The following is a 16,241-nucleotide window of genomic DNA, read 5'->3' on the forward strand; positions in this document are numbered from 1 at the left end:
GCAGGTGGTAACAAACACAAGAGTGAAGAACAGAACTCTTCAGCTACAAACTGGTGGGCCTTTAAAGGGACTGTGCAGAGCCACCTTGCAGAGCACCAGCCTAAATTTTGACATTCATATGGATCAGAGTGGATATAGGAGTAAGCAGGTGCTGCACATGAAAGCTGCGTGCCTCAGCTAGAGTTCACAAGGCCAGAAGATACAGCCAGCAAACAGAGAGACGGGGACATATGAGTGTGTTAGAGAGCAATGGGTGTATTTGCTGTCCTACATTAATTAAATCTTGTGTATGTGTAATCTAGGAGCAAGGTTGAAGTTGAATTAGGCAATGAGAAGGCAGAGACCTCGGACCTGCACAGGTCCACATATAATTAACATATAACCTGAGGCCCACATATAATTGTCAGATGGACTGGAAGGCCATGCCATTTTTTGAGGGATCTCTGAATGTGAGTGTGAACTGTGAATTTCAGTAGCGATCAGCTAGAAAGGGGGTACAGAACTTTGCTGTACTTAAATTCCATATGATTTCTGGTAGTGTTATATGCATGGTGCCTGTGCCAGCACACATGGATATCCAATGGATGTACACTTCAGCAGCCAAGAAAGAACAATCTCTAGCTGTCAGAGACCACTGCATTCAGCAGCTCACATAAGATCCTAAAGTTTCTTATTAAAATATTCCTTCTACACATTTCAGGGACATAATAAAATAACTGACTTTGAAAGGAAAATGATGGATTTTATTACACACAAAATACTATCAAAATATCAAACAAAATGTTGAAGAAAAAATGTACTAAGTTGATGTTCTTACAGATACTACTTTTAACATTTAAAATACATTAAAATTATATCCTATAGGAATTACTCAGAAGAGAAATACTATTTACTGAACGGTATTGCAAGTAGTCTATCATAAGATGGCGTAGGGCCAGGGGAGGTTCAGGTTGGCTATTAGAAAAACATTCCTAGATAGACTGGTGAGGCATTGGCACGGGCCTTGGAGGTGTTCAGAAAAGGTGAAGATGTGTCACGGAGGGACATGGCTTAGTGGGCATGGTTGGGATGGATTGATGGTCAAATCAGATGGTCCTAGAATCTTTTCCTGCCTTAATGATTCTGTGATTCAGTGACACCATTCATGCTGTTTTCTGCAAAATGAAGAAGTCAGTTTCAAGTTTCACCTGTTTGTCTTCTGAACGCATTTCACATACCAACTGCATTACAACTTGTCTGTGATCATGCTATTTACCAGTTGAGTAGGGGGGAAATACCTCATTACAGTGGTATTAACACCCAACTTTGGATTACATCTTACTTTGTGTTTAGTTCAAAGTGATGACTAGTTCAAACTCATTAACTTGCTTTTCTTTTTATCTCCATTTTGTAATAGCAGCTGTTATCATTGCAGATTCGGCATTCTAGCTGATACCTCTGGTGTGCAATGTTCTGGTAAAGTGTTCTTAATAAGGAATAACTGCCTGTCTTTGGCAGTTAAGTTGGTTTAAAAAAAAAAAAAAAAAAAAAAAAAAGCTTTAAAAATAAATAAACCCTAATCAAATAAGGTTTTGCTCTGGAGTCTTATTGAGTGTATCTGATTTTTTAAATTATGAGACCATGTAATTAGAGGAATTGGGGTACCAAGCCAGTATGAGAATAGGTCAGCAACATGAATCAACCTTAATAAAGAACAACAAATTCAGCATATAATTTAGCCCATAGCATAAGGCATGTGCCCATGTATGCCCAGGGTACTCATGAACACATGCAACTGCTCCCTGAATGCTGCTGGAAAGGACATAATGACAGCAAAATACTGCCAGCAGCACAGCCATAACACATATCTTACTCTCAATCACCTGCTCTTCACACTTTTCATCCTGTAAACACTTCTCCCATTTAAGCTTTAGAACTCAAGATTAGTAATTAGTTGCATTATTTTTCAGTTTCTTTTAACTCTAAGGAACCCTTCTTTCTGGAGGCAGATGCTCCCCATGCCCACTCCTAACAAAAAAAACCACCAGGTTGCAGGTGGTAATGAATGGGTAACAACCTCAAGTTGTGCCAGGGGAGGTTCAGCTTGGCTATTAGAAACAAATTATTCACAGAAGTAGTGGGACAGGCTGCCCAGGGAGGTAGTAGAGTGACCATCCATGGAGATACTTAAGAACTATGTAGATGTGGCACTGAGGGACATAGTTTAATGGGCATGATGGGGATAGGAAGACAGTTGGACTGGTGATCATAGAGGTCTTTTCCAATCTTAGTGATTTTATGATTCTATGAACAACCGTTTTACGCAGAGCTAACACGTTTTCTTTGCAATTCAGTTGTCCCTGGCATTAAGATGTCTCCTGCCATACCTGTGCAGAACCAGATGTCTCTAAGTTCTTTACAGAGAGAGTGGTGAGGTGCTGGAATAGGCTGCCCAGAAAGGCTGTGGATGCCCCGTCCCTAGAGATGTTCAAGGCCAGGTTGGATGGGGCCCTGGGCAGCCTGGTCTGGTATTAAATGGGGAGTTTGGTGGCCCTGCATGTGGCAGGGGGGCTTAGAGATTCATAATCTTTGTGGTCCCTTCCAACCCAGGCCATTCTGTGGTTCTGTGATCCATTCTGTCTGATTATTTTTATGGTGCTGAGACACTCCATCCCTTTTGCCTGCCCAAAATACAGGAGTGAAGCTCAGTTTTCTCACTGCCACTTATTGTCTGCTCAGAATCAGTCTGTGCAATGTCTGAATTATTGCTTCTGCACAGTACAATGAAATTAAATTCTCTATTTGCCACGAATAAAAATCATTTCAAACATAGATATACCTACTATAGCCTAACATTGTCAGTGGGCACCGAATAATTCTGCATGAGAAAAGTACAGCAACGCATGACTGTGCCACACTAATGTTGAAGTCTTTGGGACTGCAAATGAAAGGGGAAAGGGGAAACGAAAAAGGAAAAGAAAAAAATAAAAAAATAATTAAAAAAAAATAATTAAAAAAAAAAAAAAAGGAGAATAAATAAATACATAAATAAATAAATAAAAGGAAAAAAAGAGAAAAAAAAGAAGCGTTCCTCAGAGCCCCGGCAGCTCAGGGCGGGAGCCCGGCACGGCACGGCACGGCACGGCACGGCACGGCACGGCACGGCACAGCACGGCACGGCACGGCACGCCCCGCCCCTCCGCCCGGCTTCCGGCGGCGCCGCCATGAAGATCACGCGGCAGAAGCACGCCAAGAAGAACATGGGCTTCTACAGGCACAACTTCCAGTTCCGCGAGCCCTTCCAGGTGCTGGTGGACGGCACGTTCTGCCACGCCGCGCTCCGCAACAAGATCCAGATCCGCGAGCAGCTGCCCGGGTATCTGGGCGGCGCCACGCAGCTCTGCACCACCCGGTACTGCGCGTCCGGGGGCCGCACTGCGCGTGCGTAGGGCGTCTGGCGCCTGCTCGGCACCTCCTCGTGGCTGGAGGGGAGGTGGGGTTGGAGCCGGGCGGGGGTCCATGGCTGTGGGGCGGGGTGTTCAGGCACCGGGCTGCGGTGAGCTTCCGTTAGGAAGCGAGTTTCCTTCGTAACTAGCTGCTTTTCTGGAGGTGGCATGTGTGTATTGTGCTGTTCCATCAAGTGATGGAGGCCTGAAGCTGCCCGCCGTGGAGGCGAGTATTGAAAGTATCAGGAAGATTTATACAGATGGATAAAAATTAAACACGATTCCACTGCAGAACTGACCCATGCTTCTAAGCAGAAGAAGCTGTCAAGTCATGCCCTTAGCTTTAGAAGGTTTGGGAGTTACTGTATTCCAGTCATGTTTAAATGTCACTTTTTTTTTCCCTTCTGTAACCAATATCAGTGGATCTTTTTTACCTGTTTGGACGTAGAGAGGCTGAACAGGTTCATTTTTTCTGCTGTCAGCACACTGAGTTGATGAGGAATCACCTTTGTGGCATGGCCAGAGCTTTCCCAAGGAAATAACCTTGCTCTCTGGTCAGGAGAAAAGGAACACAATAAAAAGAACAGGTTCAAGTCTCCATAAAGACTCTCCCCAAAGGCTAAACTTTAGAAAGAAAAATAGTTTTGTTTAACATCTTACAGTTACTTCTCAGATCATAGTAAAGTAAGTAAAAGATGCAGAGTACTTTGTTACGCACAATTGGATGAATTGCTGCAGTACCGTATCCTTGAAGCTGTGTTTCAAGAATCATAGAATCACAGAATCGCTCAAGTTGGAGAAGACCTTAAAGGTCACTGAGTGCAACCATGAGCTAACCACACCACCCTAACTCTAACAACCCTCTGCTGAATCGTGTTCCTGAGCAGCTCATGCAAAAGGTTTTTAAACACATCCTGGGATGTCGGTGCAACCACCTCCCTAGGGAGCCTATTCCAGTGCTTAACAACCCTTTCTGTAAAGTTTTTCCTGTCATCCAACCTAAACCTCCCCTGATGCAGCTTGAGGCCATTTATAGAATCCTAAAATTGCTCAGGTTGGAAAAGGCCATGAAGATCAGGCCGTACATTCCTACTGCATTCCACATGTAGTAGTGTTTCATCACCTGCTCTCTCCTGAGTTTCGCCCAGTTATGATCTGAGATAGCTTCACTGTGCACTGCTACACCATCCTGTGCCTGCCCGTGTCAGCTGTGCTAAGAGAAGGACTTCAGCTTTGTGTTTTGTTGTCTAATTGGGAGGTTGTAGAGACTTAAAATCCCAGATTTTTAATCATTTGGAGAATCTCCTTTTGCTTGAGTCATTTGGCTTCTAACATAAGCCTAAAGCAAGGTGATGGATACTAATGCAGAGTTTAACTTCCATGTAGTGTTTAATCAATTTATGCTAATTCAAGTAATTTTATTTGTTAAGTAGCAGTTCATGTGCATAAAAGTAAAGACTTATCAGTGCCATTGATAAGAAATGTTTTAAAATCCATTTAATGTAACTTACTTTTGTTAGTGGTTAATCTTGTTTGGAACCAAGGAAGTGTCGCTGAAGCATTCGGGTTGGTTACTCCACTCAGATTACTGGGTGCCATTTGTAGCTCACAGAGCCTGAACGAGTGGCATCGTTCATACCATCAACCATTTGCTATTGAAAAAAAATGTGGTTATTTCATTGTTCAGAAATCACTGTTTTGGGTTTTAGATGCATTCTGAAAGAATTGGAATCACTGGGCAAAGCACTGTATGGGGCAAAATTAATTGCCCAAAGTTTTCAAGTTCGAAGCTGTTCTCACCACAAGGATCCTGTGAGCGGCTCGGCCTGTTTACTTTCCATGGTTGAGGAAGGCAACCCTCATCACTTCTTTGTGGCTACTCAGGTAAAAATGCTCATGGGAGATGCAACTGCATTTCAATTGGTGTGATCCTTTGATATGTAAGGGCATTGAAATTTGGGTTATGAGATTCGTGTATAGTTTGTGGAAATCAGTCTTGTAAAGCTTTCCTCACTCTAAAACGTAATTGCTAATTATAAAATAGGAATCTTATGTATTATTTGAACAACCTGTTTGTTTTACCAAAGAGGCACGTTGCTTAGTATAGCAGAAAATGGAGAAAATATACCAACTACCTAGTAACATGTAAGAAAAAAAGTAATGAATGTCAGCTTGCAAATTGCTTCCATGTGCGTCTCCTGTCCCATACTGCTGTGCACGGTAGTCTGATAAGTGAATTTAGAATTAAAGCACCATAGAAGTGCAGTTTTAAGTGATTTTATTATTATTTTTTTCATATCTAAGGAATATAGAACTTGTGTACAAATAAGATAAGCAAGGTTCTTTTTTCCTTAGGTCTACTCTTGGGACTGTAGGTGTAACATATGCAATATATTCAGTGGCCTACAGTAGAATTATTCTACTTATGTATGATACGAAGAGTTTTAAATATCTTGTTATGGAGTGAAATAAAATGTCATTTCTCAAAAAAATCCATGTAGGCTTACACAAGCATGGAAAAAAGGAAACAACATATTTTCCAACAAAGTACAGCTTATCAGAGGGAGGAAAATTTTAATGTAAATTGTTCTGAAAGAGCCTGCCAGGTATATCTAGTAGATTAAGTTTCTTATCTTTTTCATAATGTAATTTATCTTTATAGTTTTGTATTAAAAGTAGGTGCATTTGAATTGCAAATGCTGTTTAATCTCAAAATATTGACTGAAGTATTTAATTTTACAGGACCAGGATTTAGCAAACAAAGTGAAAAAGAAGGCTGGCATTCCTCTCCTCTTTATTATTCAGAACACTATGGTGCTAGACAAACCTTCTCCTAAGTCTTTGGCATTTGTTCAAACCTTGCAGACCAGTCAGCTTGTTCCAGAGCACCAGAAACAAAGCATCGTACAACTTAAAGAAAAAGAAGGACTAGCAAAGCAAGAAGTTGAAAAGAGAAGAAAACGTAAAAAGGCAGGTGGCCCCAATCCTCTCAGCTGTCTGAAGAAGAAGAAGAAGACACAGGAGAGCCAGAAACCTGCCAAAAAGAAGAAAAGAAGAAGAAAGCGAATTAGGGTTAAAACAGAAACTGTGCTGTCAGTGCAGAAGAATGAGAAAGAATAAACCCATCTTTGTGAACAACGCAGGACGCTGGTTGATCTCTGCACAGAGTGGGATTAATTTGCAATAACTGAAATTAAGTTGTTTATATTAAAACTTATTTTTATGAGGTGGTTCTGCTTATTATTGCATTTTCAACATTCGCAGGTTATTGTCTTCATTTATTCTGTTGTTTAGAAATTGGGCATGCAACAATATATTTAGGAGCCCTCAAGTTCCATTATTCTCTACAGCATCTTGATTCCTGCCAGAGTGCTCACGTGATAATTAACAATTTTTAGACATGTTTCTTGGGCTTTGTATGGGTTTTTGGTATGCTGTTTACTTGTGTTGTTTGCAGGGCTGCTTTTTTACAAAAGTTAACTTGCAGAATGACTGGGTGACCTCAGCTAATCACTGCCAGCCTAAATTATAAGCTTTATAAACTCCTATATAAACATAGGAACGGATATGTCTGTTCACAATGTTTACTATGGAGATCTTGTAGGGCATGTGATTTCATTGATATACCTGACCTATTATAGCCTCATCATTAATTCTATTTTATTCTCCTATTTTAAATCAGAAGAACACAAATTAAAAATGCTGAAGTGATCCTCCAGCTTGCACTTAATGCCATCACAGCTTAGCACTGTTGTGGAGGAGTCCTGAGAGATAGCCCACTGATTAATGATGAGGAGACTCCTGTACTGCTGCACAGATTCTTAAATATGTGAAGTACTTACATAACTCTGTGTAGCTGTAACATATGATTCTTTCTGTTGCCTTTTCAAATTGCAGAGGCAGTTGTTTCGTGGAGGTTAAGAAATCAGCCTGGGCAATGGAGTTGCAGGTTTCCCTAAAGCCTATGCACGAGGGGTACACCAGTGTGCTCTGCTTACAGCACGGTGTTAAGGATGCACCAGATCTTTTATTGTTCAAAATGAGAGGCTGTGTGCACCTCAATACTGGCTACAAACTGAAACAGCAAGGAAGGTTACTGTACTCAAGATGAAAGTTGCAATTAAAGATCAGAAATAGTCACATTCATTGTGTTATTGTTCCTCCAGTGATCACTAATAGTGAGTGCCGAGGAGAAATCTACTAAGTCACAGGAACTCCTTTGTGCAGCTTGTTTCCTTCATGTATCACCTTTTGCAAGTTGTCCCCTTTCTTCCTTCACTTGTTTGGGCACAATGTAGTTTGTTTCACATTCCTCCTCTAGTGTTGCTTGTATTTCTTTCCCCTCCCAAACGTAATTCCAGAAAGCATTGCTGAAAGTAGAATTTGGAGCTGACATCAGAGATGGTTCAACTTCCAAATCCCACTCTGAGTAAAAATAATTAAAAATAATAGCTTTACTGTAAATATTGTTTTAAAAAATAGGCAGAAAATGCACCACAATTTCTTACAATAGTGCCTTTCAGTGCAGTTGGACCACAAAACTTAAATACAAGACTATAGGCAGACAAAAAAAAATTAACATAATTACTGCAGAAATAATACTTTAACAGTCCTCTAATGACTCCTACTTAAAGAAGTTTAAAAAAACATTTGCCTGTGTTTCCTTAGTGTTTTGTTAACACAGACTGAGTCATGATATTGCCGTTGGGAATGAGAAGGGAATGAGGTCTTAGGAGAAAAGCTATAAAATTTGTCTGCAGCTCTCCACCGGCAAGGTAAATAACACACCTCTCAGTTCTGGAGGATGGCTCCTGCCCAGGCAGCAAGCAGAGGCAATCACAACATTTTGAAATTTGATTAAAAAAAAAAATGTTTCCAAGTAAAACAGGTCCACCAGGCCCAAACTGAAAGGCTTGTTTATATTCCTAATGCAGTAATGCTCAAGCTAGCCTGTAGCACCCAGCCCTGCTGGTCCTCATGGTCTGAGCTGGTGCATGAGCTGCCCCAGGGGATGGCACTGGCCCTAGCAGTGGTCTGATGGAGCTCACTGGTCCAACTGCACATGGTGCTGGAGTCCTTCTAATGATGTTAGAGGGTGCAGATCACTGGGAGCATCCCCAGGCGCAGTGTAGAACACCACTGTGGAGGTATCTGTTGGGCTGCTTCCATCTGTTATAAGAGCTCGAGCTGCACGTTCTGCCCCAAGCTGTGGTGGCCAGGCCCACTCCCTTGTTTATCAGAGTAATAAATGGTGATCTGACCATATCTCCAGAATGAGTGTCCCCAGAGTGACTTTTCTAATAAAGGATCATTTTGCTGCAGTATGTCAGAGAGAATAGCTTTGTCTTCAAAGCCACAGAAAGCCAGAGGTAAATGAAAAGGAGCTTGAGAGAAAACTTCTTTGGGCTTATTGATTTGCTCTTTTTTCAGACAGGGTTACTATATAACCTCCACCCTATGTAGTACCTCATTAAATCTTTTTTTTAAGAGGCAGATAACCGGTGTTGCTGAGTACAGTGTATGCTGCATGTGCACAGTAATAGAAGAAGAAATAATGCTTCAGCCACAGTCTGCAGAGCATTAATACTGTATTTAGGACAGAGCCTCATCTCGCAGCAGCAGAAGATATTTACCTGGACTGTCTGCCAATTCAATTGGCTGGATTTATATGCTGGTGTGGTCTGGTATTGTACAATAAATCACTCCCTAAGCGTGTTAACAACACTAAACAGATGAGTTAATTAGAAGCTTCTGGAACCTGGGACGTTTATGAATCATTAAAGTAAATATGAATATAGTATGACTTGAAAAATAAATGCGTGCTGATGCTGAAAGGAAAATGGGATGTCCAGAGCAGTCCTGCTCGTTTGTTTTCAGCTGCAGTGATAAGGCATGAATGACTTCTCCATCAGCCTCTGCGTGTTCCTGTAGTTTGCTGAACACGTTCTGTCAGACACAAGATGAAGAATGTCAGAGCAGCACCATTATTTATACTCCCTGCATCTTTCATACAGAAGTTTCCCAACAAGCTGCAGCATATTTCATACCTCCGCGTGGGCGTAATATCTCACACAGGGAGCAGGCAGAGATACGGGGAATGAACAAACAAGAGCCCCTGCAGGTGTTATCATTTACAATTTCAGAGAGAAAGATTGCAGTGCGTGGAGAGAAGATGACAGAAAGCGAGGTTTTTGCACCCAGAACGCCAGGAGTGGCAGAGAGACGATGCCTGATGGTGAGGGGTGGACTGACTGGGGTGGAGGGGTGATGCATTTTTGGTGATTATTATGTCTGTACGCTCTGAGTCCCAAATCTTTCTCGGAGAACTCAGCTGCCAGCCCAGGGAGTCTGTCATTTGCAGAAGTTGCTTCAGCTTGTTAAGGAGGAGACAGGCTGGGCTCTCCAGGGGCTGCACTGCCGGATTTCTTCCTGAGCTGAGAGGGGGAGTGTGCAGCTGTGCTCCGAGTGTGGCAAAGGGAAACAACCAGGCAGCTAACAAGAGCCAGGCTAAAAACCCAGAGCCAGGAGACGGGAGAAGAGACGGCAGATTAGTCACTGGGGTTTAAAAGAAACCGAGGAAGAGAGGAAAATTTACATGAAGGTTTCTGGGTACGAAGTTGTGGAAAGGATTGGTCACTAGTGAAAGATGAATTACAAATGGCTGAGCTGTCGTTGTGAGTAGGGAACAGAGTAATAAACCAGAAACAAATTCTGAATTCTTTTGAATTCCCTTAGGAAAATGGCACGGCCATTTCTGACTCGGCTTCTGCACCTTCAGAACAGGGAGCTGGGCTGGCTAGCAGTTCCACAGGTCCTGCATCAATGCAGTTCCCACAGAACATACATCTTCCCATGCCAAACATGCCTGGCCTTTATGGTTTTTCAGTTACTCTCTGCAGCACTGGCAGGTTTGCAGCCAAATCCTTCTGCAGAGGCAGCCTGAGGCTTCCTGTGGCTCACTGCCCAGCAGGCAGATCCTGTGGCCAGAAGGAGCCTTAGCTGTGCCACCACTTCTCCCAGGGGTACTGGCAGTGGGAGACTGGGATTCACTGAGGCTCTTCTGGCTCTGGAAATCATGACCAAAAAGGTGGTATGCGTTTTTAAGTCTTATCTTCCAGGAACTCCATGGGAGATTTTGAAGTTTTTTGTTGCAGTCTTGTCTTCTGACTGATCCACAATGATCTTTTTGCCATGTTCATACCATGGAGACCAAAGATGCTACTGGTTTGACTCTTTGGGGTGGTTTCTCTTTCCGGCTTTCATGGAGAAATAATGTGGAAGTATTTTACTTTGTGAATTGGCACCCATTTTGACTGGAACGTTTTGCAGAAAAAAAAGACAAAACAGTTTTGTAGTTGTCTAGTTTTCCTGGTTCCCTCTTTCCGTCTCTAATTTCTCTGCCAGTTCCTAAGAATATAAGGATACCTGGTCCAAGTCAGTCCAAAAATCTGTTGAGCCCAGCATCACATCACCAAGAGCAACCGAAAGCTGTTCCTCAGGGATGGGATGAAAATAGATAAAACAATTCTGAAGTACTTCCCGAGATTACTTTCTGACTTCCTCACAATTTATTAGCAAGTTCCTGACCCCAAAGAAGTATTTTGTTTTAACAGCACACAATAGCTTTTGGTTTCACTAATTTGTCTAGTCTCTTCTTCAGACCATGTTAGCATTTTGCTGCTGTTATTTTCTGCAGTAAGGAGTTATACAGCTTCAACTTGTTCTGTTAGAAATATCTTTTCTTGTCTGTTCAGAAAGCCCATATAATGGATGAATCATTACACAGTCATTCCTTACTCACCCTTCCCATGCCACTCGTGGCTGCATAAAGCTCTGATTTTTCCTTTCTTTCATCTTTTTTTCCACTTTGAAGGATCTTCTTCAGCCTGGTGTGAAGCCTACAGCTCATGAGGGGAGAAAAGGAGCTGAGAAGAGGAGCTCTGCATTCAGCTCTTGCTTTGTCACATTCTCCTCAGTTGCCTGAGCTCTGTGCCCATGGATGTCCTCTACCTGTGGACGTGTCTTGGCTCCTTGCCTGTGCAGTGATGGTTTAAATATTTCCCTGAGATCCTGGGCTCTGCAGAGGTTGTGAACACTAGCACACAAAAGTCAACTGACTACTGAACTAACACTATGGTATGAGGCTTGTCTTCACTCAATGATTGATAGACTGTAGAATTTAGATGATTATCTGAATAGACTTATTCCTCCAACTCTTCTGACTGTACTTCTGTCCTACTTACAGATCTCATTTCTCAGTGCCCACAGTGAGTTTTCAGAATGGGAGCTGCTTGTCTACTTGAGATATTCTTTATTAATTAACATGCATATAAAAGAATGGTATGAGGTTTCAGCTTCATTGGTAGAATGCTAACAAAGTTGCAGTGTTTCCTTTTTATGTTGTATAGAAAAAAAGACAGATCTCTTGCTGTCCTAAACAAGAAGAATACAATTGAGGTCAAGTTTAAGCCAGAGAGAAATTTGCCCAAGAAATCCGAAATCAGTGACTAGGATACAAGCAGAGCTCAAACAGGCCTGCCAAGCTTCTGCACTGAAGAGAGTGAAAGTAAAATGGGGATATGGCATTTGTGCAAATCACTCCTTGGCGCTGATCAGCAGTCTTGTTCCTGTCTGGCTTTTGGTGATACCGGAGATCTTGATTTCAAGTCTGTAGTTGTCTCTTAATGCTAATATGAAGTAGAACGTTGTTATTACATATGCTTGACCATATCAAAATGTCAGATAATTAGCTTCAGTAATGTAGGATAGCTAAGGGATGTTTAATTAATTAGATTTTTAATTGGTCTCTATGTGTAATAGGATAGAAGAAGGTAAGAAATGTGGCTGTGTAATTCATCTGAAAAAAATGTTGTTTCCTCCCCTCACTCCTTTTTCAACTGTGAGATTTCTTTTTGTCATTATTTATAACTTATTTAATTATCTGCTTTGGAATAATTTTTAGTGGATACTTGCCAGTTTACTAATATTCACTGCCCACTACCTGATGGTGTCAAAAACACACCATCTGTTCGCTTGTGCCTTCCAATAGTCTCTGAAGTAGCTAGCTGACTCAAGCTGCAGGTGGTAGGATTGCTCAAAATACATTATCACCAAACTTCTTAATAACAAAACTTTTCTTTCATGTATGCTTTTTAAAACTACATTTCTGACTTCATTATGGCTTTCTCAGCTACTTTCCTACTGTACACAGACCTACCTCCACTGCGAACAGATGTGGCACCACTGTACTGAGGAAGATTCGAGCCATAATTTTGCATTTTCACATTTGTGCTTTTTTAATCACATTTTTTATTTGTTTTGTTTTGTTCTGTTTTCTCAGCATTTTCACAGTCATTGAGCCAAAGCTGTGCATTCAATCCCTGGTCACATTTCTCTTGACAGCCTACTCTTCCACCATGCAGTAACCAACACCAGTTTGGTATTTTTGAGTGATGTAAGCACTGCTTCTCCTCAGCTGGACTTCTACACCAACATCTCCGCATCAAAGCCAGATCCTCATGGCCTTTGCATCTTCATCCCCCTGTGAGTTGGACAGAGCTGACACTTAGCAGGTGGGGATTGTAAGTTTGGGGAGTGCAAAAGGTACCTTTACACATATAAGTAGATTGGATCCTGAAAAGATGGTCTAGCCTAAAAAATTAATTGATAACAATAACAGTTTCTAAGTTTAAGGAAGTTTATCTAGTTGCTAAGTTTACTTTTAATAAAAACTTGAGACAATGGAATTTCAGCAGGGTATCTGGGAACAGAACAAACAGATGAGAAATGTATAGCATACCCATGAAAACATGTACTGTTCAGCAGTCTCTTAGCTTTCTGATCATCCTCACTGGCTGCCTGGCTGGTAAACCTGTGCAGGAGTGGGTTTGTGATCAGCACTTCTTTGGAGAATCATGAGTTTCTCAGCCACCCCAGGAGATAACCTGTTATCTCTTCTTGGATGAGCTCCCCAGTGGTGCTGGGCAACTAATTCACACTTGGTTCTTCCTGCTGCCAGGTTGGGATTGACTGGGAGAGCGGATCTGAAAGCTGGTAATCTGCTCAGCCTGCTGCTCAGGCAGGAAAACCACAGACTCATTAGCCCCTGTTAAAATACCTTGAAATAGGAAGTATCAGAAGGTTAAAAAGATAAAAACATAGCAAAATAATTCTTTTAAAAGGGAAAATAAGTTAGTGTTTCTGGTGGAAGAATGGATGTCTCTATAGGCTTTTACTTAGACTCCCTGAAATGCTATTTCTGCCACTGAAGATTAATTTCAGTGCCATTATCAAATGTAGTCCTTGAGGAATTAATTGTGTTTCTATCTCATATCAAGGTCTTATTTATATAACCAAGCAATCTGGAACAGATAAGCTCCTTCTTGGGAAACCTCTGCTGCTCAACAACATTTGACTTTGCCTCAGACAGGTTATGGCCCTTTGGGACCTGAGGAGCTCACTAAAACACCATTTGTAATGCAGTGTGACAAATCCCGGAGCCAGGGTGATAATCTCTGAGAATTCTGTGCAAACACTCCCTGTGTCTCAGCAAAAGTGATTAATGGGCTCTGCAGAATCAGCATATGGCCCTCTGTATTAATTACTGCAGAGGTCTGCTAATGCAAACCCCAAAATCTTGTATGGAGCCTTGAATTTGCCTGTGCTAATGAGGTAAGCTGGACCAGGCTGACTTGTGCAAGGTGGGCATGTGGGCACTGAACTTCTACCCAAATTGGGGTTGCAGCTCTGCTCCCTCAGGAGCAGAGGGGGCTTTATGTCCCCAGACCAGAAGGAACAGGCAGGTGAGTGGGTGGGAAAACATAAGAAGAGTCTGTTTTTCAGCTGAGGACAGGGACACCATTCAGCTGAGCACCAGGAACTGAAGGGGATGTGATGGGCCAGAAGGGAGCATGGATTGCAATATTCCCTCTGTTTCTGCCATAACTGATGTGATTTAATATGCATAGGGCCTCCATAAATCATTGCTGCTCGACTGCAGTGAGTGAAACTGTGCCAATTTATCTCCAGGGAAGATCTAAGCCTAAATGTTTTACAGAGGAGGAAAAGAGATGGGAAGAGACATGTGCATTTATCTTGCTAGTATGTTCCCTGGGCCTCATCCAAGGGGAAAACGTCTAGGTCTTGTCTCAGGACCCTTAAATCCTGGCTGTGGGATGTCGGTTGGAAGCCCCATGGAGAAGTCTTAATGAATTTATCATGGATTTATTTTTGATTCATTAAAATTATGTTGAATTCAGTACAACACACCAGACTTTCTTCATATTTTTCACTTGTCCTGTAGAAGTCCATGGCAGGGAGATCATTGCCTGCCTCAGGAGTTACCCAGTCGTGGTAAAGCCCTGACTGGGCTGCCAGATAGGATGTATTTATGCTCTACAGGCTTCACTCCCAGTCATCACACAATAAAAATGATTTCAGCTGGAATAAATCATTTGGCCATTCCAACAGTTCTGCGTGGTCTGGTGACCACAAGAACTTTTCTGCACTAGGACAGGGATTATTGATGGATTACTGCTGACGGTGCTGCATCAGGTGTGGAGGCATCTGGATTAAGAGAGGCTTGGCCCTCTCTCCCTTGTAATGCCATGTGCCTTTGAAGATGGACGAGAGCGGCATAATTCTCTACCCTATGTCACACACAAAGAAATAAAAGCAAAGATAACTTTCCCATGACAGAAAATAGTATTGCATCTTGAGTATATGATAGTGCCCTTAAAAATTCCTAAGGCCATGTTTAACTATTGGTCACCATCTAGACTGAAACAGTACTTCAAAATGGGTAAGTGTAGAGAAAGATACCCTGTATCTATTTGGCTACTTTGCAGTTGGCTGCTTAATACTAGATATTTTGTAAGCACTGGAAAGCCCGTAGAACAATTTTTCATTTAGTCATTGCACCCACTTATTAGGCATTAAACTTCTTGAGGGCACAGGTCTGAGTGAAAGTTAGCAACTGAAAAGTTTACAGATCAACCATAAAAAACAGTACTAAATGTCCTATGAGTCAACTGCCAATATCTGTAAGCATCAAAGCATCTTTTAAGAATTTGGTTCTCAGAACTTCACTGGTGAAGCCTGAACTGAATCTGCACAGATAAAAACTCACTTGTTTTCCTTGCACTCTGAGAAGCAAATACGTGAAGTGTTTGGAAAGTAGCATTGTGCTTGGCTTTGCAGCCTTTCTTCCCCTGAAATTGCTTGGATAAAGGCGGTGCAGCCAGAAAGCTGCATCCATACCAAAGAGCCTGCAGCCTCTCTTCTGAGAAATAGGAAAGCTTGAATTTAAAGGGGCTTTAAATAAAATGAGCAATAACTGCTGGAGGAGCTGCCCAGGCAGACAGGTTGGGCATCGCCTGGCCTTCTGCTGGTGGGAACAAGTTCCTGGGGAGTGGGAAAAGCTGTGGTGCAGCACTGGGCTCCTGTCTGCATCACAGCCAATGAACTCATGGAAGGAGTCTTGATTCTTTTCTGAGAAGTTTCTGACAGTCGTGGCGTTCAGAGATAACCCTAGCAGCAGCCGAGCACGAAGACGAACAGTGGAGAGCTCTCCAAACTCTCTAAACTCTTCCTTAAAATGAAGCGGGACGGGATTACCACGTCTCCTTGGCATGGGCCTCAAACCAAAATGACTCCTCACTGGATAAAATATTTCATGCGCTGGTTGGACTGCAGCCTGCAGCTGTAGGAAGCTGCTCTTCCTTGAATTTTGTCTCTTGCTTTCAATAGAGCTTGAAGCAGGGCTAGCTCAAGGCAGTTCCCTGCATTGCCAACCTTGTATTTCTGTCTGATTACCTG

General features: G+C 42.2%; 1 protein-coding gene across 1 annotated transcript; it reads left to right on the forward strand.

The window, feature by feature from the left end:
* Positions 1–3,185: 3,185 nt before the first annotated feature.
* Positions 3,186–6,651, forward strand: UTP23 (UTP23 small subunit processome component). Its single transcript, XM_052703652.1, has 3 exons — positions 3,186–3,391; positions 5,135–5,309; positions 6,168–6,651. Exons 1-3 carry the CDS (start codon positions 3,204–3,206, stop codon positions 6,543–6,545), a joined length of 741 nt encoding a protein of 246 aa, XP_052559612.1. The 5' UTR covers positions 3,186–3,203; the 3' UTR covers positions 6,546–6,651.
* The last annotated feature ends 9,590 nt before the right edge of the window (positions 6,652–16,241 follow it).

This window comes from Tympanuchus pallidicinctus, unplaced genomic scaffold (assembly GCF_026119805.1).
Source record: "Tympanuchus pallidicinctus isolate F22 unplaced genomic scaffold, pur_lepc_1.0 scaffold5, whole genome shotgun sequence".
In the NCBI taxonomy this organism is placed as follows: domain Eukaryota; kingdom Metazoa; phylum Chordata; class Aves; order Galliformes; family Phasianidae; genus Tympanuchus; species Tympanuchus pallidicinctus.

What these genes read in the sequence shown, in the direction of transcription:
- UTP23 (XM_052703652.1), top strand. Translation starts at nt 3,204, where the DNA reads ATGAAGATCACGCGGCAGAAGCACGCCAAGAAGAACATGGGCTTCTAC. An exon ending in ACGCAGCTCTGCACCACCCG is followed by an intron (nt 3,392 to 5,134) that starts GTACTGCGCGTC and finishes TTTGGGTTTTAG; the next exon opens with ATGCATTCTGAAAGAATTGG. An exon ending in ACTTCTTTGTGGCTACTCAG is followed by an intron (nt 5,310 to 6,167) that starts GTAAAAATGCTC and finishes TTAATTTTACAG; the next exon opens with GACCAGGATTTAGCAAACAA.